This window comes from Marmota flaviventris, chromosome 1 (genome assembly GCF_047511675.1).
Source record: "Marmota flaviventris isolate mMarFla1 chromosome 1, mMarFla1.hap1, whole genome shotgun sequence".
Classification (NCBI taxonomy): domain Eukaryota; kingdom Metazoa; phylum Chordata; class Mammalia; order Rodentia; family Sciuridae; genus Marmota; species Marmota flaviventris.
The window spans coordinates 1,351,316-1,378,566 of record NC_092498.1 but is presented as its reverse complement, the minus strand read 5'-3'; the positions used below and the strand labels follow the sequence as shown (position 1 = coordinate 1,378,566).

The following is a 27,251-nucleotide window of genomic DNA, read 5'->3' as shown; positions in this document are numbered from 1 at the left end:
GAAGGAGCTGACAGGCCGACGCAGAGCGGGGGTGCACTGTGGCTGGGAGCAGGCGGACTCTCCGGGTGTCGGAAGGCCTGAGTCATAGAGCTGGCTGAGGGCCTGCTCCCCCAGGACAAGTGCAGAGCCACAAAGCAGGATGGGGGGGGACACAAGCGGGTAGACCCTGGGGCCACCTCTGCTGGGAAGCCTGATGTGAGGTCCTCTGAAGGAGGAGCCAGCAGACCCCCCAGCTGCTGGGGGGACCAACTGAGCAGGCCTCCCCTGCCTGGCTCCGCCTCCCCCGCCTGGCTCCGCCTCCCCCGCCTGGCTCCGCCTCCCCCTGCCTGGCTCCGCCTCCCCTGCCTGGCTCCGCCTCCCCTGCCTGGCTAAGGGTCCAGGGCACGGCCCTGATGCCAGGACCCCAGGAAGGCAGCACAGGTCCGTCCAGGCACTACGGGAGGCCTTCCCTCCTCAGCCTCACTCTGGTTGGGACCTGGTAAGGTAGAGTCCCTGGTCCTCCTGTGGCCACTGGGGATGGCGTGCACCTAGGGAGGACGTCTTGTGTTGAGGCTGCTCCCGCTCAAGACCTGACCCCAGCGTGCTCACCTCTGGACACTGGCCTCTGAGCCCCGGCCCCTCTGCCCCCGTTGGAGGGTCCAAGAGCCAATCTAGCCCCAAACCTCCCTGGGCAGCACACCCCAGGGCCCGCGCGTGTCCGTGAGGCCACCCCTCCCCCACACAGTGACTCCTGGTGGAGAGCAGGTGCTCAGGGACCTCCACTGCAGCCACCGCGAGGCCGAAGGCTGTGATGGACACAACCGTGAGTGCCCAGGATGCCCAGGTGCTGTGCCGGGTGCTGCCACTGCCCAGTGGGATCCAGGTGCAGATGCAGCAGGCCCTGAGAGCAGGCTCGGGCCTCTGCCCACGCCTTTCTTGCTGGCCGTGTGCCCCAACCCACGGCTTTAGGACCCTGCCACGGGGTTAAAGGGGGAGCTGTCTCTGAGCTGCCTGGCTGGGGACAGCTACGGGGCACAGGGCACTGGTCCTCAGTGGGCGCATGTCTGCAGGTTGGTAAGAGGGGTGGGCTCTCAGACCACAGGGACGGGGCCCAATGTGGCCTCGGGAGCATGCAGCCTGCTTGTGTCACCTGCCCCTCACCCCCGCAGGGCCCCCAGCTGGGTACGTACAGGTCAGCACTGCCAGCGAGCGGTTCTTGGGCAGGTTCTCCTCCCTCTGGGCCACCAGGGAGCTGCTGGGCTCCGCCTGGTAGGCGCACAGCGCGTCCCACTCCTTCTCCAGCCGGTGCTTGTTCTTCAGGTGGTCCTCCATGTAGGCCTGGAAGGAGCAGAGCGTCAGGAGCCCGTGCGCAGCAGCTGCCCGGGCCAGGTGTGGCCAGGAGAGGCCGGCCTGCTGAGGCAGGACAGCACGCTCCCCGTGACTTCCAGGCTGCCGGGAGGTGCCCACCACGAGGGCCACACAGCCTGCTCTGGAGCTAGAGGAACTGCTGGGGAAGATGGACGACCGTCCTGGCCACATGTGACCAGCCAGCCAAGGGGGTGCGAAGCCACACCTACGACCCAGGGAGATGGGCTCAAGCAGGCAGGGTGGGGGGGAGAGTGCTCACCGGGGGCAGGGAAGGACAGGCATGGGACCCGTGTGTCATGGGTGGTGGCTGTGCCAAGTAGCAAGGAGAGATGCCAAGGCTGAGGGCAGAGGTCTGCACATCTGCAAGACAGCCGGGCCTGGACAGCAGGAGCCCAGGAGGTGCCTGCACAGGCCGCAGCGGGCGCCACTGGGGCTCAGAGACACCCTGAGGACAGTGCTCCCCGGGCCGCGAAGGAGCAGAGACACGTTCTGGAAGTTGTGCAGGTTTCAAAGGGAGGAAGTGGCTGCAGACAAGCTAAGACACCCTGGATCCAACACTCCCATGACCCCAGGTCTGCAGAGCATCTCCCTGGGTGTCACATGAGCTGCCGACAAGTGTGGCATGGCCATCAGCCTTGGAACTATGCACCCGAAAAACAGGAAACATGCGTCTGGAAAACTGCCTCACGTCCAGTGCGGGCGTGCCCCTGCCCACACAGATGCCTGCCCCTCCACGAGGAGAGTCCTTTCCTCAGCTGTGTGCTAGTGGTGCACACGCACGGGACAGGCTGTGCCTGGGTGTGTGAGCCACATGCGGGACTCCCGGCTGCGTGGCCTGTGCAGCATTGCAGGGACAGCAGGGCCCTTGGCACTCTGCATTCTCCTGGCACTTGCCTGTGAGTACAGGTGACAGCAGCAGTCGAGGAGCCCGGCCTCTGGCTGTTCCCTGCCACATGCAGCCGTCCCCATCGATGCCTTCAACCAGAGGTGGCTGAGATGGGACGAAAGCTTCTCAGAGGACCAAGCCCAGCTGCGGGCCGCATGGATCCGTCATCCCCATAGGGGAGTGAGTTTTCAATGTGCCACGAGCCACGGGGTTTGGAGTGGCCAGCTCTCCCATGGCCAGCACAGTGCTCAGGCCCTCCTTGCTTCAACCGCCTCCCTGTCCGCCCACCTTCCTCTCACCACAGCCCGGTCTGTGAGGAGCCTGGACGGTCCTCTGGGCACCTCCCTGCCCACAGGCAACAGGTGGAGGAACAGAAGCACAGGGAGGGATCTCAAGTCAGACACGGCCTGCCCGCTCCAAGCCACTCCACAGGCCCAGGTCTGCCCCGCTGGTCTGCCTCATGGCAGCTCCCTGGACTATGTGGGGATCAGGTGTGCGAGCTGATGGGCAGGTGGAGCCCCTGGTGGGGAGGACGCGCGGGGCCCACCTCACACCTGCTGTGGCGGCCTGGCTGTCACTCACCCCCACAGCCAGCACTGAGCTGAGCAGAGGTTTACCCTGTGAGCCTGTCCATGCCCACAGTCCTGGGGCCTCCCGTATGAGCAGTGCCCTGAGGTGCTGGCCCACGAGGCCAGGCAGAATCCAGACGGCTCCACTGAGGAGGCCACAGACAGCTCTGAGATGCTCGGTGTGGATTCAGGCACTGCCTGTGAGCCAGAGGCCTCAGGGGAGGCACGGGGGCTCCTGCAGCCCAGGACCTGGTGGGGGTGGGCGCAAGGCCCCACCCAAGGCACCGCCGGGCTGTGCCTGCAGCGGCCGCCCGCTCTGTGGGAGCTGGTCCTGCCCTCCTCACAACAGGCACTCAGTGCTCCCAGTGGGGCAGCCGGCCCTGGCTGCCAGGAACAATGGGTGAGCAGCTCCTTCCAGCCAGAGGCACTCCGCGAGACGAGCCTGGCCACTGCAGCCTGACCTGACCGTCACTGCAGAGGGGCTCTGGACGCGTCCTAACCCCTCCAGGCTGCAGCGGGCTGGGCTCCTAGGCTGACCTTAATCAGGGGAGCGGCACCAGAGTCCACGCTCACAGTAACTCCTGGCCTCGTGGCAGGTCCTGCAGACAGGGCTGCTGGTCAGCAAGCTCGCAGTGGGAGGGGAGGCGGAGGCTGCTATCACGACTCCCCCGAGAACCGTCGCTGCAGATGCATCGGACTGCACCGAGCTGGACGCGTTTCTCGAGTCTTTGTGTGCAGTGACCTGCAGGCCCTGCCCTGGTGCGCCACAGATGGACCTGTGCTGGTTTCCCACCAACATCTTTATAATCGCTGTGCGCCGTGTTAAAGTGCTGCAGGCTCCTGCGCCGCATCCCCATCTGCCCTCTTTTGTGGTCTGCGGACGAGACATTCTCATCTGGGAGTCTGTGGAGAAGACTGGCCTTTGTAGCAAAAACCCACATTTTAATCAATAAAAGCAAAACTGAAATGACTTAGTCCTGCTTTTCCCGGGTGTGAGGCGCGAGGGTAGAGCAGGGCGGCACTCTGCCCAGCGGCTGCAGGATCCCCAGTCTCATCAGCGTGGCTCCAGTGGCACTTGACCCCCAGCGGGCACCCAGCGGACATCTGAATAGTGTGTGCTGCCAGGGAGGTGGTCGCCCGAGAGCTTAATTAAAAAAAAAACACAAACCCTGCAAATTTGAGTTCCATAAGTAGCCCTTGTAGAGAAGAAGAAAATGAAAGTGAAAAGGAAAACCCCTCGTGGCTCCAAGCCCCAGGAGGGGCGCAGGACTCGCTGCCGGGCTTCTTCCTTCAGAGCCAACGGCCCCGGGGCCGGCCTGCATGCTTCTGGCGTTATGAAGACGGAAGCTGCCCAGGCGAGGAACCAGAGCCCCGGGAGGCTGGACCACTGACGGCTGGACCCTCGGCTCATGGCTGCGGCCTCCTCCAGCACTTCCTGCAGCCACGCAGCCTCCCTGCCCCTTCTGCACAGTGTCCCCTACCTGTCTCCTGGTGCCTGACACTGAGGACAGGGCCAAACCCAGTGTGCTGTGCTTTCCCCAAGCATGCACACCCGTGATGAAGTCTAACCTGCAAGTCAGCACAGTAGGCGATAAACGACGACAGTTCTCTATAGATCTTAGCAACCTCAGCATGCCACTTTTTTCTTATTAAGTCAGGAGCTGTCACTTTTCACTTAAAGGAAGCATTTTATAGGTTCTCTGTGGCATAACTGAAACTTCAGCATCATGACCCTGGTGCTTTGGGGTCATAAGTAAAGTCAGGGTGATCCAAACACAAGCACTGTCAAGTGCAACAGTTGGTCGGATAAGATGGCTACTAAGTGACTAAAGGGTGGGTAGTGTATACAATGTGGATACTCTGGCCATGGGGCGGTTCACATCCCAGGTAGCACAGAGTGGGAAGGCTTGAGATTTCACCATGTGCTCAGAACGCTGTACAATTCAAAACTTCCAAAGTGTTTATTTCTGAAATTTTCCACATAATATTTTTAGACCAAAGTTGATCACAGGTAGTTGTAACCTCAGAGAATGAGGCTACGGATCAGGGGGACGATGGTATTTCTTAGAAGACCTTGGGGGTGTACAGACTAGTGTTGTCCCCTGTCCAAATCCCAGCTCCTCAGCGTGTTGCTCTCTAGCCTGTGAAGACTCCATGTCCCACTGTCTGCCCCCCCTTGTGCTCATCTGGCTCCCCTCCCTGCCACTCCACTGTCATGAACCCCCAGATGAGGCCCAGCTCAACTCTGCACCCACACATGGGCCTGGGGGGGACCTGCCTTCCCAGCCCCACCCCTGCACCAGACGCTGTAGCGAATGCGTCTCTCTGGCATTCACGGCTCTGCTCTGGGCTTCTCTGTGGGCCATGACCTCTCCTGGCTGCTCGTTCCCGCCCGGGGGCGGCAAGTAGTGGACGGTCACGAGCACCTGGGGAATCTCTGCAAGTCATTCTGCCCAGATTGAGATTTCCTGTGGATGGCAGCACCCAGGGAGAGTGCTTCTGAGTCCCCTGAACTCAGAACACGTCCACAAAGCAGCCCAAGCGACCTGGGGCACCTCACGCCTCTCCCTGTGGCCTTCCTCCCTCTGGTGACTCAGGAAACACTCCAAGCTCCTGCGGAACACAGGCTCTTGCCCCAGCACTCCTGTGACAGCCAACCCCATGTCCATCTTGCCGGCGTGGAGAAGCAGCGATGGCTCAGAAGGCTCTTCTCCCCCTAGAGCCCGACCCTTCCCCACGGTCCCAATCCCAAGCAGGCGCTGTCACCCTGAGAGCCTCAGAGGGCTGTGCCTACCCCGTGGGCGCGGCGCACAGCCCAGGTGCCCTCCTCTGGGATGCAGCACACCTGCAGCTGGGGCCCCTGCACAGGCTGTGGGCTCCTGGGGCCAGGGACCGTCCAGCCCTGACTCAGCCCACTGCACAGCCTCTGTGTGGACGCTCTGCCGAGGGAGAGCGAGGCAAATGGGGTGAGGCCTGAGGGGAGGTGACGGGGATGCAGCCCCATCATGACAGTGACAGAGCTCTGGAATGCAGACACGGGGACTTCACCCTTGTTGACCACCTGAGCTGCTGACCAGCGGATTTTGAGAGCTGCCCAATTCTCAGTGCTCCTCTTAGCAGCCACCACCTTCCTTCCCAAGCCATGGCCCCTTCCGAGGCCTCACCTGGCGTCCCACATAAGAGACAGTCCCCAGATCAGCCACTCGTGAAGCGAAGCCCAGGTTTCAGGATGGGGTCTCCCAAGGTGCAGCCATCGCATGCCGGCTGGTGCCCGTCCCCCCAGGCTGTGAGGCCGGGTCCACGGTGGTGGGGGACGCAGCTGCATTTCCTTGGATTCTTCTCCCTTGAGAACGACGTCGTCAGCTTTCTGTCCTCTGCAGCGCCCTCAGATCTCCTCCTAGTCCACACTGGCAGAGCGTCTGGAGTGACGCTCTCAAGCCACCTCTGGGTCCCCGGAGCTTGGGGACTGCCATGAGGACAGCTACCAGGTCAGAGCGGCCCTTTCACATGGAGCCCAGCTGGCCTGGCTACAAGGTCAGGCGGCCAACTCCCCCAGGGCGGGGAAGTGGCCTCCCACGGGGGAGCACGGAGGCCGCGTGTGTTGGTTCTGTGGAAGCCACCGCAGCCCAAGCTGTGCCCGCCTGCACACACAGGCCTTCTGACCTGCAGGGGCTTTGGCTGGGCAGGACGGGGGTCTGAGACAGCGCTGGCCTTGGTCTAGAGACTGTTCTCTCCACCGGCCAGGAAGCTAAGTGGGCTTGGCTGGGCGCTGGCGGGCACCTGGGGCAGACATCGCTGGCCATCTCCTCTACCCTCACTCTGCCCCAATGTCAGATGGGAGCCCCTTCCTAGGAGGGGAAGCGGGAGTGCGCTTCTAAAGGTGTTCTGAGGTCGACCAGGTCACATATGGTGTGCTCTCTGGACAGATGTGCACAGATGGGGGGTCTCGGCAGAAGGAGGGAGGCGGGCAGCCTGTGGCTCTCATGAATTCTGTGGCTGCACCATGGCGCTGGGGATGCTGGCCCTCACCTGGGGAGAAGTAACTCACTGAGCTGCCCCAAGTACCAGCGTCAGACTGTGGCTTGAAGGCGGGGCCAAGGGGTGATGGGGGGGGGACTGTCAGCAGGCAGGGAGCCACCGGGAGATGCGCGGGGGCCACCAGCAGGGCGTCACTGTTCACACTGTGGCTGAGGACAGTGGGATTTCTACCAAGTTCACATCGTGCGGCGGGTTCACCAGTGACGTGTGCACAGCCTGATGCCCGGGGTTCCCTGTCTCCACACCAGACCACGACCCCGGGTGGTTCCGGAACATGCTCCCCACCTGTCCATTCGTCCTCTGTTGACTATTTTCAAAGAAGGGTTTCATGGTTACCCAGGGAAGAGGAATTACTGGGGATGCTGCTCGAGAGAGGACGAGAGGCTGAAGTGCCCCTCAGGGCAGGTGACAACTCAGCTGCAGAGTGTCACCAGCAGCAGCACCCAGGGTCTGCCCGGAGCACAGGACTGGAGCCCACGGTCAGGCTGAGCCCCGACCACCCCTGGCCACGCGCAGCTCCAGCCCATGCTGGCAGCAGAAGCTGGCATTTGACGTGCCCCCGGGAGAGCAGACAGAGTGCCTGTGGGCCCACACCAGTCAGCAGGGGGGTGCCGTCGCCTCCGGGGTGGGGGTGCAGCGTGGAGAACAGTGGGAGGGTCACGCGGCTCCAGACTCAGGCCTGGGGACCCCTAGGCCCTGAGTGCCTCTGCCAAGGTGCCCCAGAAAACAAGGTGGAGCGTCAGGTCTCACCTGCCCAGGGACCTCCCTGTTGAGTGTGCAGACCCCAAGGGAGGGAGGGATGAGGCCAGCTGACCTGACCAGAGCGTGGGGAACAGCACAGTGCTCCGTGAAGGGTGTTGGTGTCTGTGGGTGCTGCATCTGGCCCGTGGTAAGCGTGGTGTGGGATGTAGGGCAGGCATGTCAGAACACGGGACTCAGACGCGGAGAGCAGCCGGGCAACCTGAGTCCATCGCGGGGGGGGGGGCTGGAGGGCGGCCTCGCTGTCTCAGCCTGGGGAAGTCTTGCTTAAAGCGGGAGTCACAGGCCACCAGCAGTGTTCAAACTGCCATCTGGCTGACCCAAGGTCCCTGGCCCTCCTGCTCCTGAACATGCCAGCCACCACGGCCAGTGAGGTGGGCCCAAGGCGGTGGGCTGGGCCAGCTCACCCCTGCTGTGGCTCCAGGAGGGAACTTCAAAGGTAGAGCAGATGCGCCCACAGTGCCCAGGAGCCCACTGGGCACGTGCAAGGGTGTGCCAGAGTTTGCTGGGGAAAAGCAAGCGTGGGGTCTGGAACTCAGCCTCCGGCTCTCTGTGCAAAGCCTGAGGAGGAGCGATAGGACCCAAGGAATCAGGAGGACCAACGAAGGACCCTCGTGGGGCCCGTTCCCTTCCCCTGCACCTAACAAGGGCTCCTGGGCTGGTCTCTCAGGAGGAATCACTCTTGTGTGGGTCCCCCGGCTTTGCCCAGCCCAGGGTACTGTGCAGGGCAGAGCTGGACGAAACTGGCCAGCAGAAGCCTACGCAGCAGGAGACCCGGCCCCACCCACCCGCAGTAGCCGGTGTCCCTTGCTCTGAACGGTGTCTTTCCCCAGCTGCAAGCCCAGTGGCCTCTGGAAGCCATTCCCCAGGTGGCCCAGGACGAATGGCAACCAAGCTGGACAGAAGGTCCGTATCACTGGAGTAGTGGAGAAAACCTCTCTGCAGGACCTGAGACCTTCCAGAGAAGGTCCCCGGGATGCCCGCTACGCTGCAGAAGGTGCAGCCCTGAAGGAGCCGCCTGAAGAGCGGCGGGCACCGAGTCCTCTGCCTGGTGTTGAGGTCAGAGCCCCCCAAGCAGTCAGCTTCGTGGAACCCGTCCTTTTCAAAACGGAAGAACTCAGTCCAGTCTGAGAACCCCTCTTCCTCAGACTACGCCAGGCCACGGCACCCCCTCCCATTCCGGTTAGGAAGGGCCTCAGGAGGGCCTGCTCCTGGCTCTGCCAGTAGGAACTGAGGCCGGGCGCCTCCCGAGAGCCTCTGAAGAGGGGAGTGGAGGAAGGCCTTCCTGGAGAGCAGGGCGTCAGGGACAGCGAGGACTGGCGAAGTGGACGCGCAGGGCTCCACTGGAGCCCAGTGCATCTTTTACTTGATTCTGCTTTTGGATTATCCGTCTGGAGCGAGCCCAGAGTTGGGGAAGTCTCGCTGATGCAGGGCTCTGCAGGCGCTCCCCACAGTCGCGGGCAGCAGGCCCAGCCGGGGTCTTGGTTTTTTGTTTTGCTCTTCTGCAGGGCTGGGAAGGGAACCCAGGGCCGTGCCAGCTGGGCAGGGCTCCGCCACCAGCCTCACCAGCCCCGGGGTCCTCGCTGGAGGGCACCGTGTGATGTGAGCGGGGCCCAGAGCGTGGGAAGGCACACCTTGCAGGTGAGCTGGTGACCCTCGCCAACCTGGGATGAAATGAAGAGAAGGAAACCCCAGCTTGACAAGGACGCTGGGCCCTGACGGTGGACGCGCACTCTGACCCAGAGCTGTTCTAACTGGCAGACGCTAAGCACGGAGCCGCCTTGTTCTCAGCCCCTGCTCTGGGACGCGGAGGCCTGCTGCAGGACCGGCCGGCCGTCTCTGCTGGGTCCTCTTGGTGTGCCAGGCCTGGGGTGTGTGGAGGGCCGCAGCGGTCCCCATGGGACGGTTAAACGGGAGCCATCGATGACAACTGTGACACAGGCGGCACAATCCTGTCGTCTTCCTTCCCATCATACAGGTAGGTGACAGGAAATGCAGAGAGAGATGCTTTAAGGAGTGGCGGATGATGAGGGGGCGCAGGCCAGCTCGGGTCCTGCTGAGAGCCAGGCCCCACCCTGTGGGCCGCTCCCCACCCCAGTCTGACCCAGTGCCTCCCCCAGACTGTAGGTCCGGGGCCCAGCCACTGCTGAAGGAATGCCCTGGGGCTGGTCTCCAGCTGCAGGAGAGTCCACAGACACCCGGATGGCCAGAGCCAGAGGACGACTTCAGAAAACAGCCAAGGCAAGAGGGGGTGACCCCCGGGACCCAGGCTGCCAGGGGGCCCTGGCTGGGGTGTGGGGCGTGCTTGAGTCCATCCTGGAAGATGGGCAGGCCAGAGAGCAGCAAGGCCAGGGCCCCCGTGGGAGTGGGTTTGGAACCTTCCTGCTGCCGTTAGGTGGCAGAGCATTCAGACCTCGGAGGCTCTCAGCCTTCCTTCTACGCCCCCTCGCTGCCCCACCGGCGGCCCTGGTTCCCCGACCTCCGAGCCGGGTGTCCTGGACCCAAGCAGGTGGGCCTACCGTGGGGCAGAGGTGAGGGAACCGGGGTGAACTGGGGGGCCAGAGTCCCCTGAGCGGCTCAGGAGCCTTCCTTAGAACTTCTGTGTCTCCTGGCAGCAGTGGGCTGCTTCTGCACAAACGGACACTTGCTCCAGCAAACGGTTCCAACATGGACGTCACTGTCTGCAGCCGGACGAGCCTCAGGGGCAGGGGCACCTCTGTGTCCCCCCAGACATTTAGAGGGGTTTAGGAGGTTCTCGGAACCCGTGCTTCGGCCTCAGTGCTGTGCTGGCTCCCAGGCCTGCCCCGGGGGATGCATGGGGACCCGCCAGACCCCGCCTGGAGTGTCCGAGCTGCCCCACGCCCTGCTGTTGGAAGCAGGCAGACCCCCGTGGAGCGGCAGGAAATGGCCATTTTAACAGCGGAGGCTCTCCTCAACCCTCTCTCCCACTAAAACATTTTCTTCAAAATTATTTTCATAAGAAAGATTAACAATTTCAACCTGAGCTGCTAATCCTCTTTCATTTAAAACTCTGCTGATAAAATTCTTTGCTTGTCATTCAAATAGTAATAATTATAGATTTGAAGCCTCCATCTCGGGCTTCATTAATGGCCAGTTGTATGGAAGTGTGGAGCGGAAGTCAGCTTGGGTACACGTTCGAGTGCCGTCCGCTGGCTTCCCCTGGCTACGGACCATAATTCCACAGTGATAAGGGGAATATGTTAATGAGAGGAGCATTATTTATCCACAGCACCTGCCTTTACCAAATATCTTTTGTGAGTCTCTCCTGTAATTTTGGTGTACAGTTAAAAAATTACAATGTGATGATTCTAAATGCTAGTGAGCAGCGACTTCTATAAAACAAGTCTGAAAAAAAGTTTAATTCAACTTTATGATATTTCTACTGATTTCTGCCTTTTAAAAATTTAAAGTATCTATCCATGGAATCTTGAACTCCCCAAATAGCTATTTATCAAAGAAATAACTTCTGTTGAGTTAACTTATTTCTATCAACAACACAATTACCTTAATAAATAGGAAACACTGGATGGTTAGAAGAAGCCACGTGGAAGACAGAGATAAATCTGTCATTCTAAACAGATTAAAGTCTCCTGATTACTTTCTCATCCTTTTAAATAATTAAATCCCCTCACTCCATCTGGATAATCAAAGTTTGACCACAGTCAGTTAACAGAAAAGCCCACCAGCCCTTCATGAGGAGAGAGAACCTCACCTCCGGCTTCGACGAGGAACAGAAATCAGGTCAGCACAGGCAGAGGGAGGAGGACCCTGGCCAGAGCGGATTTCTGCTCACTCCTGTAACTTACTGGACAATAGAGAAGGGTCTACCTGCAAATATTTGTTTTCCAACAGACTTTTATTAACATAAGTCATTATATAGTCTTTGTTGAATGAGAAAATAAGAATTTGATTTCAACCTGGACCTTGCCCCTTTGACTGACATAGGAAAAGCACTTTAAGCTATGATTTATTTAAAAATTCCAATAACATACGAAACTCATTTTCTCAACTCTGGATTCCACAGAGTTAACAAAAAAGGCAGGGGTAATTGGATATTTTTAAAAGCCATTCATGAGGATGCGATTTTAAGACAACAAAGCCCTGGGGAGACCAGCTACCCCGATGACAAACTCTAAGAGAGACAGACCCCACTCGGCGGGGCGGGGACAGACCTCGGGCCACATCCACACTGCGGGTGTCCCAAGACGCTGGCCGCCTCAGTGCATGGACGCCTCTCCCTGAGTGCCCCTGTGGAGCACTCCTGTGTTCTGGGCACAGAGCACTCATCTGTTTACACGGCTGCCCACCCACGTCCCCCAACCTGGCGGTCACCTACGGGATGCAAATGGCCAATCCAAATTGCAACCCTAGAAGCAGATTCTCTCTTAAGACTCAGCACCTTCGTGGGACACAGCCAGCATAAGAAGGCCCAGAGGACACAGCTTCCCTCCATGGATGACGACTGCGGTTACGCCGGGGACCTTGGGGAGGAGGAGAGAGGAGGGTGGTTGCCTAGCAACCCAGTGGCAAGGCTTTTCTTAGCAGCAGCCTTTTTGACATGCTGCACCACGATGTGCTCGTGACGATTTTCTGATGAAGTTTCTAGGGGTAATAAAGAATTCCAGCAAGAGCAGGCGGGTGGCCCGGGACGGTGACACAGACGTGACTTCCTCCCATAGCAGAGGGGAGACACTGGGTTCCACAACAGGTTATTAGAAAATATCTGCAGGAATTCTATAAGCGCGTGCTGAGAGGAGAAGGCTTGATTCAGTCTTCCTAAGACTGTACCCTCACGAGGAACAGCAAGCCCAAGGGACAGCACCCGCACCATGACCCAAGCTCCCGGGGAGGCCCAGGGCCGCCCCTCCCCAGCCAGACCTGCCGGGGGCTGCTGCCCTCTCCGTCTCCCAGGCCCTCCGAGAAAGGGAAACGGCTGGACCGAGGGTGAGGGGAAAGCCAAGGGCAGGGCGATTGCTCACTCAGCTGCTGGAAGCGAGGAGCGTGAAGGAGAGCAAAGGACGCTGAGTGTTGGCCAGTACTCTCACAACTGAGGGTGAGACGCGAGCGGCGAGACCACCCGTGAGTTCCCTCTCTCCCAGCTCAAGGCCAGGCACACTGTGGCCTGCGGCAGCCGCAAGCACAGGGCAGGCTCCAGGCCGGCGGTGGAGAGCACCTGCATTTGAATCCTCCTCCTGCTCTGCGGTTCCAGCCCACCCTCCCCCTAGCGCCTCCTCATCACCCCTGGGCAGGCCATCGGGGATTTCCCCACCGCCACCGGCCACTGCACGCGGGGCCCCTCTCCTGTCCACACCTGTCGGCACCTGCCTGGAACCAGGCTGCTGCCCTGCCCGCTCTGGCCACAGACCGCCACGGTACGACGTCTCCACTGTGCAGAACACAGGTGGCTCTTGGCGGTGACTGTCAGGGTGACGTGGAGTCAGACCACAGCGCAGGGCTGCTCTGCTTTGCCTGTCCCATGGGCACTGGGTATTTGCGGTGACAGGGAAACAGGTACCCCGAGGTGTTATCTTCTACAAGACACCTAGAGAGGCTGGCCTGAGGCTCACTTGCCTTTCACAGAGGAAGGGAAATCCCAGGAGTCAGAAGGCAGAGGAAGGAAGTGACACCCCAAGTGGAGATGTGGCCTTGTCCTTGAGCTGCTCTGGGACCAGGCACCTTCCTGTACCTACAACCAGGGTCCTGCGGGGCCAGAAGGGAAGCCCTGCTCTGCAGAAGGCAGGGATTGCACCAGAGACCCCCCACACCATGCACACCCAAGTCAGGACCCTCTGCCAGCGGCACTGTCGGGACGGTGTGCACAGGTGGGGCTCATGGTCTCCACAGGGGCTCAGTCTGGGCAGGTATTTGAACCATGACCTCATCTAGAATTGAGCTCGAGTGAACAACACAGGTGTGATCTGGGGCCCCAAAGGTGAGGAACTATAGGAAAGATGGCCCTGGATTAAGGACAGCCCACAGTATATGACAAAAGGACTCTCAAAACCTCTTGAAGTCAAATCCCCTTAGCATAGGGCCCCACAAATCTAGTGATCAAGCCCCACTGACTAGGAGTTTGGTCTGAATATAATCAGATGGCTCCCAGACAGCAAACCACCATGAGCAAACCCACAAACATGACAGCAGGATTAGCCCCATGGGAACCTAACAGAATGTCAGATAAAAAATCATATGATACATTTGAAAGGATTGATGGATTAACAGGAAACCACCACCAACAACAACAAAAAGAAATAAAAAGAAAAACTCGGAAGGTAGGTTTGAAAAAGAAAAAAATAGAAAAAGTGTAATTGAAAAGTATTCTCCTTGAAATTATAGATACAATGGGTGGATTATATAGTAGATGAGACACTGCTGAAGAGAGACATGCATAGTGGAAGGCAGATCTGAAGAAAATTCTTTGGAATTCAGGACAAAGGAAAAATATTTAAAAAATTGAGAGACTTGAGAATCAGAATTCCTAACATATTTCTGTTAGAGGAGAAAAATGAAAGAGAAACAAATTTAAATTATTAATGGTTTATGAGTGTCTAGAATTGATAGATGACAGGAATTCTCTGGTTCTAGGATCCTGGTAAATCTGGAGTGAAAATAACAATAAAACATGTCCATTCCAAGAGAGAGCATGAGGAAATTTCAAAATGACAAAGGCATAGAAATTAGAAAGAAGAGATGAGTCACAAGACCAGCCCTCAGATAGAGCTCAGGATCTCCTTGGCAGCAGAGTGTCAGAGGAAGTGAACAGGCTCTCTGAAACCATGAGACAACACTACCTAGGGTTTGATCCCTGGCTGGTCCTCAGAGTGTGGAAATCAAAGACTCTCGGGGACTGGAGTACCTTCCCACTAAAACACTGAAAGATGTACTTTAGGAAAGAGGCAACTTGACCCAAAGGAGAACTAAGAAGAGGGAAGGTAAGGGAATTGTTCTGGTAAAGTGAGGGTCAACCTAAGCACATGCTGGCTCTGAACATTAATGGTAAAGGTGTTCTACAGTTGAAAGGCAAAGAGGACCTAAATGTCACACAAACCCACATGCTGATGTGCAGAGCTGCGCCTGGGCCGCAGTGGATTTCTGGTCCTTCCACATGGGTCTGTCCATACGGGTTGCCCTGTGGCTCACATGGAGTAAGGCAGAGGGTCGTCTAGCGCGCTCCCCCACACAGCGCCTGGCAGTGCTGCAGCCCCACCCTGTCAGAGGCCATCTCCAGCTCCAGGGTGGGCCCTGGGGCCGGGACCATCCCCCAGGCCACAGAGGCCACGGCAGGTCACCTGATTCTCCAGCCTGGACGTTCCCCGCCTGCCTCAGTCACCTAACTGGCTCTCCTCCTCTGGGCATCTCAGGTGGCCTCAGGACACTGTCCAGCCGGGACAGAAAGGGAGCCCTTCTGCAGGGGGAAGCTCTCAGTGGCCCCTCCTGGTGCCTTCGCCTGTGCCCGTGATGCCCAAGAGCAGACAGCGGGAGTCTCAGAAACAGATAAAAGCACCCAGGAAGCGCCTTCCAGTGGCTTTGCCTGCAGGGGGGACGGGGGTGGGGGGGCAGAAGCCACCTCTGAAGGGTGCCTGCTGGTCACGCGGTCGCTGCGTCTTGCTACAGGTGGAAAGGTGTGCGGACAGCGGGTCTGAGGGGCTGAGGTGGTGACAGCGGAGGGTCCTCGGGCGCACAAGAAGCCAAGACCAGGAACGGGGGGCGAGGTCCTGGGAGAGTGGCACCTGCCCCCCTGCAGCCCAGGCTGCCAGCCATCCTGGTGGGGGGCTCGTGCCGCCTCGGGCTGGGGTCCTCTGTGGGGAGTCTGAGTGTGGGGGAGGGGATGGGGCTGTCTTCTCAATGTGGGGCCATGGCCACTGGTGCCGTCCGGCCACGGACTCCTTCACCTCTGAGCCTGCAGTCCACCCTGCATCTGAGGAGTGGCCTGAGTGCGGTCCCATGCTGGGTTTCCGGGGACGAGACGGGGAGGTGATGCTCCTGGGACAGGAACCTGCCCCTCCTCCTCCAGAGGCAGGCAGGAGGCCCCGCCCCTTGGCACAGTGACCAGGACGGCGTCCTTTAAGACAGAAATCAAAGAGATTCTTCGACTCACACGGAGGCGGCAGGACCCTGAGGAAGGCGTGGCCTGCACAGAAGTGCAGGGCCATCTGTGACCGCCGTGAGGCTGTGTCCACCACGTCACTGGCTTCTCAGTGACGGAACCCACGGAACCCAGCAGCAGCACCTGGCCAGCGCTCTGAGGGAGGGGCGGGTTCCGGGGGGGCGTCCTCTCCCAGCCCCCCAGTCACTCCACGGGTACTTATGAGGTGGCGCCCGGGCCCTGACCCATGCAGGGTTGTTCCCTGTGGGGAGGCCTCGCTCAACGGCAGCAATGGCCCTCTGAGGTCACACAGCGTTTGGCCTCCTCCAGCGACTCCTGAAGCCAAGGGCTGGCCTCTACAGAGGCTCCTTCCCCTGTGGGCCTCCCTGCCCTGCCCACCCTGCTCTGCCCTAGGGGGGTGTCTCGAGCAGAAACCTGCCTGGGCTCCGACTGGCACCTCAGTGCGTAACGCAGCAAGGCAGGTGCGTGCCCTCCCCACAGGGCCCCCAGGGCCAGCTGCCCATCACCTCACGGAGAGTGTGGCCAGCAATGGTGCAGCATAAGCCTTCCCCACTGCCGTGGACGCCTCCCCCTGGCACCATGGGTGCCCCTTGCTCCCACCCTGGCGCTCAGATGCCAACAGCTTTCCCTCTGTGTGCCCGCGAGCGGCTGTTGGAACACCATGCTCTGCCGGACGCGCTGCTGACCACCTGGGACAGTGGTGCTGGGGTCGCCTGGACGTCACGTCTGCACTCTGTGGCTCCGTCGTCACCAGTCAGTGGTCTGATAAGGATAGGCAGGTCCCAACGAGGCCAGGGTGACCGTCACCACAGGATCATCTTCCTTGCAGCGTTAATGAGTGGGAAAGTCAGCTCTTCCAGCACCTTCTGAGGTACTGACACGCAGACGTCCCGCAGCCGGGGCCGAACACAGGGTTCACGAGGACCTCGGCCTCCCAGTCCGGTCTTCTCATGCTGTGCTCCCCTGGCCTCCCCTGAGGGGCCTCGCTGAGCCCCAGGGTGAGCCGCTCCGGCTAAGCAGGCCCCACACTGCGCCAAGGAAACGCCCAAGGTAGCCCCTGTGCTCAGGTCAGAGGAGAGAGAGCAGGACTCCCGAGTGACGAGAAGACGGGTCCCCCGCACGGCCACGCGGGACCTCCTCCTCCCTCCACGCACCAGCTCCTGCTTGCTTGCAGCTGTCTGAATTCTCTCTCTCTCTCTCTCTTGTTTTTTTGGTATGAGGGATTGATCCTGGGGTGCTTGACCACTAAGTCACATCCCCAGACCTTATAAAAGCTTTTTATTTTGAGACAGGGTCCTGCTAAGTTCTTTAGGGCCTAACTTGCTGAGGCTGGCCTTGAACTTGTGATCCTCCTGCCTTGGCCTCCTGAGCCATGGGCATCATAGGCGTGTGCCACTGCCCAGCTAGCCGCCGCACTCCTGGAGCCTGGAATGTGCTCGGTCACAGTGTTCTTTGCACACGGCACTGACCCAGGAAGGCCCAGCTCCCTGGAGCTTAGGTCTGTGGGATGGAGTCAGGGAGCTGGCTGAACCTCACCCGAGGCCTGAGAACCGGGTCCAGCCGTGGCGCTGCAGGGGAAAGGGCCCGATGGGGGTCTGGTGGCATTCACTGGCTGCTTGAAGGGACCCTGTTGGACCTAGCGAGCATCTGGCCGGTCGAGGGGTCTGTTCTGGGACCTGGGTGCTCTGTGAAATCGCACTCGAGCTGCACTCTGGCGTGATGCTGCAGCCCAGGCCAGCTTCCCACAAGGGGCACCGCGTGTCCCTGTGGCACGTGGACTCTGCGTGACACATGACACTGGACACTGGGAGCTCCAACAGCCCTGCAGAGTCGACCCCGCACTGAGCCTGGCTGCAAGTCAGAACTCCTGGTCTCGGCTGAAGGAGACACACATCAAAGTCCCTGAGAGGCCAGGTGACGGTGACCTGCCGGCCACTCATGAAGAGCAGCTTCTCTGTCCACGGGCCACCTGGGCGCACAGCAGGAGTGAGGTTTGTAAGTGAGCGATGAACAGCTGGCCCCACCTGGACACATTGACACTGTCCCTGCTGCGTCAGAGGGACAGCCTTTGAGGCATCCCCTAGTCCAGCACTTGATGGGGGAGACCTGGACCCTGTCCTGTGCTACAACCTGGGAGGCCGGCTGCCGCCGCCTGGGTCTCCCCACCCACCCCGTCCCACAGGATAGACCTGAACCCCCGCTGCCTTGTCCAGTGGTCTTGGTGAGCAGCAGCCTCTGGCTCAAGTGCCAGGCCTTGTGGCCCTCTGTGGCCCAACTCCACCAGTGCATGCCACCGTCAGGGGTCAGGTAAGGAGGGCTTCCCAAGTACACGGTGACAGTGCGCAGGGCCCGCCTGAGTCCAGGGAGCTGGCTGCGCACAGGACACGTTCCTGCCCACATTGCAGCAGCTGCTCAGTCGAAGCAGGCAGTGTGGACAGTACCATGGCTGGCCTGGTGTCTCCGCCTCCCTGCCTGGGCCAGGGACACAGCAGGAAGCACCCAGCGACCAACACGGCTCCCATAAGACCCGGCACTCCTTAAGCACCAAGTGGCAACACACAGCCATGGTTGTGGTCCCTCCCTGGGGACCAGGATGCGGGGACGGTGCCTCCCTGATGAAGGCACTGAGGTCTCCTGCTGCGCCGCCCACAGGCAGCTCTGCTGGGCTGCACCCCAACCAATCGCCTCCAGAGGGCCGTCCATCACAGGGACACACAGGGACACACAGGGACATCTATCTGCTGAGATGCGCTCAGTGGGCTGGGAACCCAGGAGGAGGGGGCAATTGCCACTCGTTCTTCAGAAAGCAAAAGAGTGGCGTGTACACAGTAGGTGCTAATAGATGTGCGGCTCCTCAGCTGAAAACAGGTCAGTCTACGCACGAGCTTGCACGTGGCAAGGCATGTGGGATGGCACCTCTGGGCAGCGGCACGCTCCCTTGTGGGCCAAGGGGCCCGGGGCAGTGTGCAGGGGCTTCTGGGAGGCGTGGTGCCCACCCCGTCCTGGTGCGAGAAGCACACTGACGGCCGGGCCCCCAGGGAGGCTCTGGGGCTCCCTGTCCCTCTTCGACAGAGGGTTAGTGCTGCCGTGTCCCCCCCAGAGGGTGTGGCCTTACCAGGATCATGTGGCCCGTGGAGATGTCCATGTCGGGCTGGACGGGCTCTTCTGACCAGGACGAGGTGCTGCTCCGGGCAGAAGGGCTGGGCATTGGCCCGTCGCTGAACTGGGACGAGACGCTGTTGATGCGGGAAGTGTGTGGGCCCTCGGGGCGGTCAGGGGGCCGGGGGGCCATGCGCTGGCGGCACAGCTCCTGGAAGACAGAGGCAGAGTCAGGGCGTCCAGCCTCGGGGAAGGCCGCAGGCTAGGAACTCAGGCAGCAAGAGAGCCAAGGCTGCTCCCATGAGACCACCCCCCGGTCACTGGGACCCCCCTGCATGGGTGCCTCACTCAGTAGCCCTGGACATCCTGCCCCACAATGGGGCAGGCCGGTGGGAGACCAAGGACACTCACTCCGCAGTCTCGGGAAGGGCTGGGCACCTACTCTGTGACAGGTGCCCGGGGCGGGGGTCTCTCCCCTGTCACGAGTGCATGGCAGGGCTTCGCGGGTGCCCTGACCCAGGCCACAGGGCTGGAGCGCGAACCTCACTCCAACGCTTCTTTCTGCTCCCCAAACAACTGCCACACTGCGTGTGGGTCGGGGACCATGGCAACCCTGCTCCCTGGCTGACAGTGACCATCAGATCTGCCCTGGGGGCTCCGTCCCTCTGGGGGACAGGGTGTCATTCTGGGACGCTGTGACGGCCCCCACATGGGTTCCGTCCCTCTGCCCAGCGAGAACGGCCAGAGGAAGTGGGTGAGGGACCTTGGCCATGGATGGGCTGGAAACGCTCCAGGGATGAGCGGCTTCAGAGCAGCCAGGCTGTCCCTGTGCACTGTCCACTTCATTCCCATGGCCCTGCCAGCTGGGGCGAGGCTCCCAGGGTCTCAGTCTTCTGCTTGCCCTGGGCTGCCATTTTCCTTGGCGTTAGAGTCCGGGGAACCTGCTGGTCCCCTGTGGAGAACATGCCCTGCCTGCTGGGCCGTCTGAGGGTGGACAGCTGGAGTCCTGGGCCCTCTTCCCAGGTGAGGCACAGCTCGGCCCAGTGGCCTTGAGAAGGGGCCCCTTATGGGGCTGGTGTCTCACACCTCGCCCTGGTGACGGCGAGGACCAGCATGGCACTGGAGGAGGCGGGGAAGGTGAGCCCCAGAGGTGCCTGCATGTGCAGGACACAGCGAGCAGGGTCACTCCACCCGCTCTACCCCGCGGACAAGTCCCTGTCAGCTCCCCACGGAGTGTGTCTACGGAAACAAAACAGGGTCAAGAGTCCTCAGAGTCTCAGAAACAAGGAAAGCAGACTACCAAAGCCGCCCCCCTGCCGGGAGGGCCCAGCTTGGCCCCTGGGGCAGTGACCAGCCTGTGGGCGCTGCTTGGCCTGGCTAAGGGCACACCGGGGTGCTCCAGAGGAGAGTCCACCTGGTCAGCACCTGCGCAGCCACAGCCCAGGCAGGCGCCACAGCCCCGGGTGGGAGACAGGTGGGGCTGCAAGGCGGGGCCTGTGGCCTGGGCGTCAGTCCTTCCCTCCACCCCGGAGAAGGGAGTGCAGCGACCCAGGGCCCGGGTCTGGGGCTGGGGTCCTCGCTCCGCCCAGTCTTGCGACCTGGTGTCCTCAGCTGTCCCTTTAGAAGTGGAGACAACGGGGATGCTGCGGAGGCAGAAAGCTCCCTGTGAAAGGCTCCGCGCTGCCTGCTGCCGGGAAACCGCGGCCCCAGCCACGGCCTGGAGTGTCAGGGCAACAGCGTCACAACGCCCTCCAGCCAACGCTCTTCAGCGTGGCCGGCAGGCTCCGGCTCAGTGCTGCGGGGCAATGCGCGGTGTGTGCTGTCCCTCCTGGTGGCTGCAGGGCTTGGCGGTGGGAAGAGCACTGTGTCTGGGCCGGCTCTGGGAGCACGGCAGGCTCAGCCCGGAGCTCCTTCCGGGGACACTGGCTGCTGTTCTCCCTGCAGGAGTGTGTGGCTCAGGGGAGTGGGAGGCTGGCACCAGGGCAGCGCTGGGCGTGCCCAGGATGCCCCTCCCTGCACGGAGCACTAGGAGGAGGATGCCTTCCCAGGTGAAGGCACCTGCCCGGGGCCTGCTCCCTGGGCACGGGCCCGTTTGCTGCCAGCTCAGGGCTGGCGTGTCCCCTTGAATGCGTGTCCTCAGGGCAGGCTGGGGCAGCAGCCCTCCACTGTGGCCTTCATGGGGACCCTGGAGCAGCTGGGTGCCGATGCTGATGGAGTCGTGGGCCTGCTAATTCGGGTTTCCATCCAGAAGGACGCAGACAGCTGATCCCCGACGTGAGGAGCTGGGAAGTCTGCCCAGGAGGCTGAGGGCGGCAGGAAGGTGAGGGCCGGCCGACGGACTCCTGGGCACTGGGCCTCCTGAAACTGCCACTGGCCCCCGGGGACAAAGCAGGAGACGCTGTGTGTCCACCTCCTCGGGCTGCAGAGCTCCTCTGCTTCCAGCTGGTGGACAGAAGGCAACCTGCCACCTGCAGACGCTGGCCGATGGGGCTCCTGGAGGCTGCAGGGAGCAGGCCAGGTGGGAGAGAGCGACACCTCCACCCAGATGACCTGGGCCAGAGGGAGCCAGCAGAGCCCTCCAGGGGCTGCGCACTCAGTGGGGCCCCTTCCCCAACTTCCAGGGCCTTCCGTTCGCTGGCACACTGCCTCAGCTCCATGCCCCGGCTCCTCACTGAGGAATGGAGGTCACCACAATCACCAGGGGAAGAGGAGAGGCTTGCTTCAGAGCAGCTGGCCTAGGCTGGGCATCACATGTCCATCCCAGTGCCCCTCTGTCCAGCACACCTGTGCACGGCCTGTCTGGACTCCAGAGTGTTAGGCTGCAGGAGACGACCGGGCCTGCCTTCTCTGTGCTCACCGTCCTCCTGGGACCGATGGTGACACTCGACCACGTCCTGGGAAGGGTGGCTGTGGGACCGTCGGGGACTCTCCCTGCCTGGAGGTCAGTGTGGGAGGGCTGGGCTGGGCCTCAGGTGGGATTCTTCCTCAGAAGGAGCTGCGGGCAGCTTCCAGACGGTGGACCTGCTGCAGGGGGGCGAGAGGGGAGGCCGCTCCTTGCTGGCTGTGGACACTGCTGCTCACGCTTCCTTTGAACCTCGGTCCAGGGCTGGAGCTCACGTGCTGTCGGTGGACGGAGTACTTCCTGGAAACAGGCCGCGCCAGCCTGCCCACTAGTGCCAGACGGGACTTGCCCCATGTGGCTTCTCTTCCCAGAGGCCCAGCGGGCCCAGCCCTGCCCTCAGATGGCCCTGAAGAGATGGTGTTGGTGGGCCTCAGTGTCTCTGTCAGCCTGGCTGTCACCTCAGGGTGGACCCGTGACAGCTTTCCTCAGCGGCTTCCACCTGCTTGGGAGCAAGGAGGCGGGAGGGAGCCAGGGTGTCCCCGTGCTGTGCCTGAGGTGGAAGGCACTGGGGGCCTCCACGTGGTTCCACAGTGGTGCAGTGTGAGGGCCGAGCCTGTCCGTCTCTGCACCGCCCGTCACAGGTGGCATGCTTGTCAGGGCAGAGCCCCTCCCGCTGTGTGCAGAGACAGCGGTGAGGCTGCAGGCTGTGCCGTGGCCTGGCGAGGCTGAGGGGTCCCTGGCTCTGCTGCGCTTCGGCATCCCGCTCCTGGGACCAGAGATGGCCCATGCATTGTTGCACGCCTCTCCCCCAAAGCACCCATGCCTAACAGGGCCATCGTGCCCCAGAGAAAGCCTCCAGGGCACGAGCCACTGAGCCCGTGGGATGGCAGGGCTGGGTGTTCAGGAGGAGACGTGATGCCGACGGCTGAGCCTCCCTCCGGTGGGCGGTGCGGCTGGCCAGGCAGCCCTGCTCAGGTCGCCCCTGTGCCCTGGCCTCGTGCGGAGCCCCGCAGCACATGGCAGAAGCCCCTGCCAGCAGGCGTCAGGAACAGTCCTGGCCAACATAAACACTCTGAAGTCACTCTGAGAGGTGAGCTTAAAATAGAGCTGCGATCCAGAGAGTGTCTCATTCGAGCAAAAGATAATTGATAATGCTGAATCAACAATGCAGGCAGGTCCCGGAGAGACCTGGAGACCGGCCCAATTACAGTTTGAATTTTCCCTCATTTATAATCCTGGCAGCAAGCAGAAAGGGCACAGTCAACACCCACAACAAGGCTCCCTGGTTCAGATCACAACGCCCAGGACGAGAGCTGCGGCCTGTCGCTGCCATTAGCTGGCAGAGGAGCAAGCTCGGGAGAGGCCCGGTCCACCTCCGCGCAGCCCGCGGGGGCCCCACACTTCCCCAGCACAGGCTTTGTCGTGGACACAGGGGGCATTGGAGAACAGGTCTTCACTCAGCTGGACAGAGGTCCAGGACCCTCTAGCCACCTCACTCTGAAAAAACAAAGCAACCAAGCAGGGTCCTAGAGGAAGCCCGAGATCCAGGCCAAGTCTAATAAGGAAAAAGAAGGGATCTGTTTGTGACCTGGGGTGACCGACACCACTTTAATCCAAGTGATCAGAGCATGTGGCTCGCGACCTCGAGTTTACGAAGCCCACGGTGGGCTCTGCAGCCATTCCCAATGGCTCGGTGACCACAGGTGCGTAATTAGGAAGGGAGAACACAGCAGCTCTCCTGGTCCCCCAGGCCAGCAAGGGTCGAGGAGAGCCCACGGGAGTCCCTCTGGACGCCTGCGCCACGCTAGTCAACGCCTGAACAGTGCTCACGCCGCACCTGCTGCCAAGGCCAACTCCAGCCTTCCTACAGTGGGGAGTGTGACCCACCGGTTGTCTTGTCTTGTACCAATCCTTCCTCTTCAACAGGCAAGAGGGAGGGGAACCCAGGAGTGTGCACACTAGGAGTTTCTAGAGAGCAAAGGAGCTTCCTGCACCTCGCTGAACCTCAGCTGTGTGTCCCTGGAAAGGGCGCGTGTCTCCAGAGCCGTGGCCACCCAGGACATCTGTGCCAGCTGTGGCTGTCTGGACTCTGTCGCGTGTTGAGAGAGTTGGAGGATGACAGATGCCTATCACCACAGTTGCTAATGGGAAGGCCCGTGGACAGTAATGGGACACGTGACCCTGCAGGTGGTGTCTGCAGGAATGGCCTCTGTTCTCAGGAAGCAAGTGTCCCACAGATGTTGGTGTCTTAGAAAAGAGTCCCACAGCAGAAAATGAAGTCCCCTGTTGGGAGGGAAGACAGGCCCGGGAGGATCCAAGGGTGCACCAGTAGTAGGTTGTCTGGTCTGAACCCCAGCTCTGCCCTCACAGTGGGGTGACACTGGACAAGTGACTTGGTTCTGGGATCTGTAAAATGGGCACAACAGAGCCATTCCGCCTGGGTGCCGGGTGATTCCAAGTTGCTACACCTGATGCAGGTGACGCACCACCCCCTCCGTCAGGGCTGGACCACCTCGTGCTGGTGTTGGGACCCACCCGCCAGCTTCCCTGTAGGCAGCCTGCAGGCAGGGCTGAAGGTATGGTGACATCTGGGGACCTTCATTCCTGGACCCACCAGGGCCATGCCACACCAGTGTGACTTCTGACTCCTCCTCCTCCAAGTAGGCTCCTCCCCATTCCCAGGTGCAGCCAGAGCAACTGGGATTCTAGAAAGAATAGTGCTCCCCTCAACCTCTCACAGCTCAGTGCCCATCACTGAGGGACGCAGGAAGCTTGTGCCGCACCACTGGGACACCCAAATGGGACAGGAAGTGCCAAGGAAGACAAGATGCAGGGGTCTGCACCCGGCACCAGGCTCTCCATTGAGAACACGCGTAAGACAGATCTTGGCACAGTATGGTGCTACCTCCAACCTGAGCCAGCCGGGAAGGAGGGGGTGCGCCGGCCCAGGCCGCCAAAGCCCACGGCCCCATGCCTACAGACAGAACCTGCATCCTATAGGGCTGGACCCCCAGAGCAGCACCCGCACAGAGCCCACGGCTCACGCCAGCAAGGACTGGCGGAGGCCTGGGAAACTGCCCGCCTTCAGATAAACCCTCAGAGTGTAAGGACACAGATTCAGCAGAGAGAGATGCATACACACGTCCTGACACCTTCGTCACGGCTCTCTGTACAACCACTTGCTTCTGCTGCAGCTGAGCCGAAGCCCTGGGAGGTTTCTACAGGGTCCTCCACGTATTTTATACGTCTTTGCGCCACAATTTGCAAAATAAGCTGAATAGGGTTCTGGGGGCAGAAATTCATCCACACACAATAATGCAAATGCCTCATTTCTCAACTCTGCATCTGACGGGGGGGATTACAGAGAGCGGGATCACTTGGAGAGAAAAGACCTGTCACTCTCAAATTCCACCAATAGACCAAGACTACAAAGGCTCAAGGGAAGCCCTCCGCACCTTTCCAGGAATGGTCGGAACAAAGCAGCGCGCTGCCTGAGCATGCACACAAAGGAAGCCTGGGATTTTTAGGGTTATTTGCGGAGCATAATTAGTAGTAACAGGACAAAACTAAGGAACAAGCGCACAAAGCCACGGGGGGAAGAAGGGTTCATTAGGGTGGGCTGGGAGGGACGAAGGCCAATTACTTCCAGGCTGGATAAAACACCAGGAGAATGTGCTGCATGGGAGCTGGCCCTGGGGAGGGACCCGACCTCCAGAGCCGGTGGCCGGCACAAGCCGCCCACAGCTGCAAGCCCCACCAGCTTAGGGGCCACAGAGCACGTGACCACAGGAAGACTTATCATAGAAAGTCAGAGCTCACAAGTAAATACGGCCAGGAGAGACCCTCAGTGGCAGCACTGGATTATTCATGGTGGCTTTCCATCTCGGGTGGAATCACAGGTGGCTTTTATTTTATTTTGCTTATTAGTATTTTCTATATTGAACATGTACTACTTTGATACAAGGTATGCTTAAAACATAAAATTCTACATTCAGTGTGATGAGAACCAAGTGATCTGCTTAGCCAGTGCGTGTGGGGAAGTGGAGAGAAGACGTCAGTGGAGAGGCCCAGGAACGCTCGTCCACTCACCTCTCCTGCTCACGGTGCAGTTCTCTTGGAGCAGCCTTTCTGTCCTCATGGACCAGAATGACAGCGAGGACTGCTTGGGCTCCAGGCTGTCTTCCCAGGGCCACTTCCCAGCATTGTCCCCACTGTGAGCGGCCCGACTGGACTGTCCTGGAAGGGCAGCCATGGCCAGGCCCTGCTCTGCATGTGTCAGGAGCACCCCGGCACCCAAGGAGACATGGGGATGCAGGGCGCATCAGGACAGTCAAGGGAGCCCCCACCTCGGAGTCAGAGTCACAGCAGAGGGCGATCTGCCCCTGAGCTGACCAGGCAGCACTTGTTTCCCACACACAGGCATGCTCCATGTTCGTGCACGATACTCCAGGCGCACACATGCACTCCACACACACCACACACCGCGGGGAAAGGCCTTCCTTAGGGCGGCCCCTGAGCCAGGTTCAGAGACCTGCAGGCCACAGCATAGAAGAGCCTTTAGCCATCCCTGGGCCATCCCCTGCCTACCACCATCCCCTCAGCAGCTCACTGAGGACCCTGCACACTGCGCACCTAGGCTCTGCACACCTGGGTGCTGACACCTGGGCTCTGCACACCTGGGTGCTAACACCTGGGCTTGCACACCTGGGTGCTGACACCTGGGCTCTGCACACCTGGGTGCTGACACCTGGGCTCTGTGCATCTGGCTCTGCACACCTGGACTCTGTGCATCTGGGCTCTGCACACCTGGGTGCTGCACACCTGGGCTCTGCACACATGGGTGCTGACACCTGGGCTCTGTGCATCTGGCTCTGCACACCTGGACTCTGCATCTGGGCTCTGCACACCTGGGTGCTGCACACCTGGGCTCTGCACACCTGGGTGCTGACACCTGGGCTCTATACACTTGGGTGCTAACACTTGGGCTCTGCACACCTGGGTGCTGACACCTGGGCTCTGTGCACTTGGGCACTGACACCTGGGCTCTGCACACCTGGGCTCTGCGCACCTGGGCTCTGCGCACCTGGACTCTGCGTACTGGGTGCTGACACCGGGGCTCTGCACACCTGGGTTTTGTGCACTTGGGTGCTGACACCTGGGCTCTGCGCAACTGGGTGCTGATACCTGGGCTTATGCACTTGGGCACTGACATCTGGGCTCTGCGCACCTGGGCTCTGCACACCTGGGCTCTGCGCACCTGGGCTCTGTGCACCTGGGGCTCTGCACACCTGGGTGCTGACACCTGGGCTCTGCGCACCTGGGCTCTGCGCACCTGGGCTCTGTGCACCTGGGCTCTGCACACTGGGGCTCTGCATACCTGGGTGCTGACACCTGGGCTTTGCGCACCTGGGCTCTGCACACCTGGGTGCTGACACCTGGGCTCTGCGCACCTGGGCTCTGGGCACTTGGGCTCTGTGCACCTGGGTGCTGACACCTGGGCTTTGCACACCTGGGCTCTGCACACCTGGGTGCTGACACCTTGGCTCTGTGCACTTGGGCTCTGTGCACCTGGGTGCTGGCACC

At 60.6% G+C, this 27,251-nt stretch overlaps 1 protein-coding gene across 1 annotated transcript in view; it reads right to left on the bottom strand.

Annotated features, from left to right (window-relative positions):
• Nucleotides 1–27,251, bottom strand: part of Ptprn2 (protein tyrosine phosphatase receptor type N2) — a 565,071-nt gene that overhangs the window by 44,890 nt on the left and 492,930 nt on the right. The window contains exons 14-15 of the mRNA XM_071605349.1: nucleotides 18,843–19,037; nucleotides 1,170–1,317 (exon numbers count right to left, since the gene is read on the bottom strand). Coding sequence (XP_071461450.1) covers nucleotides 1,170–1,317; nucleotides 18,843–19,037 — 343 coding nt within the window. The remainder of the gene's footprint in view (nucleotides 1–1,169; nucleotides 1,318–18,842; nucleotides 19,038–27,251) is intronic.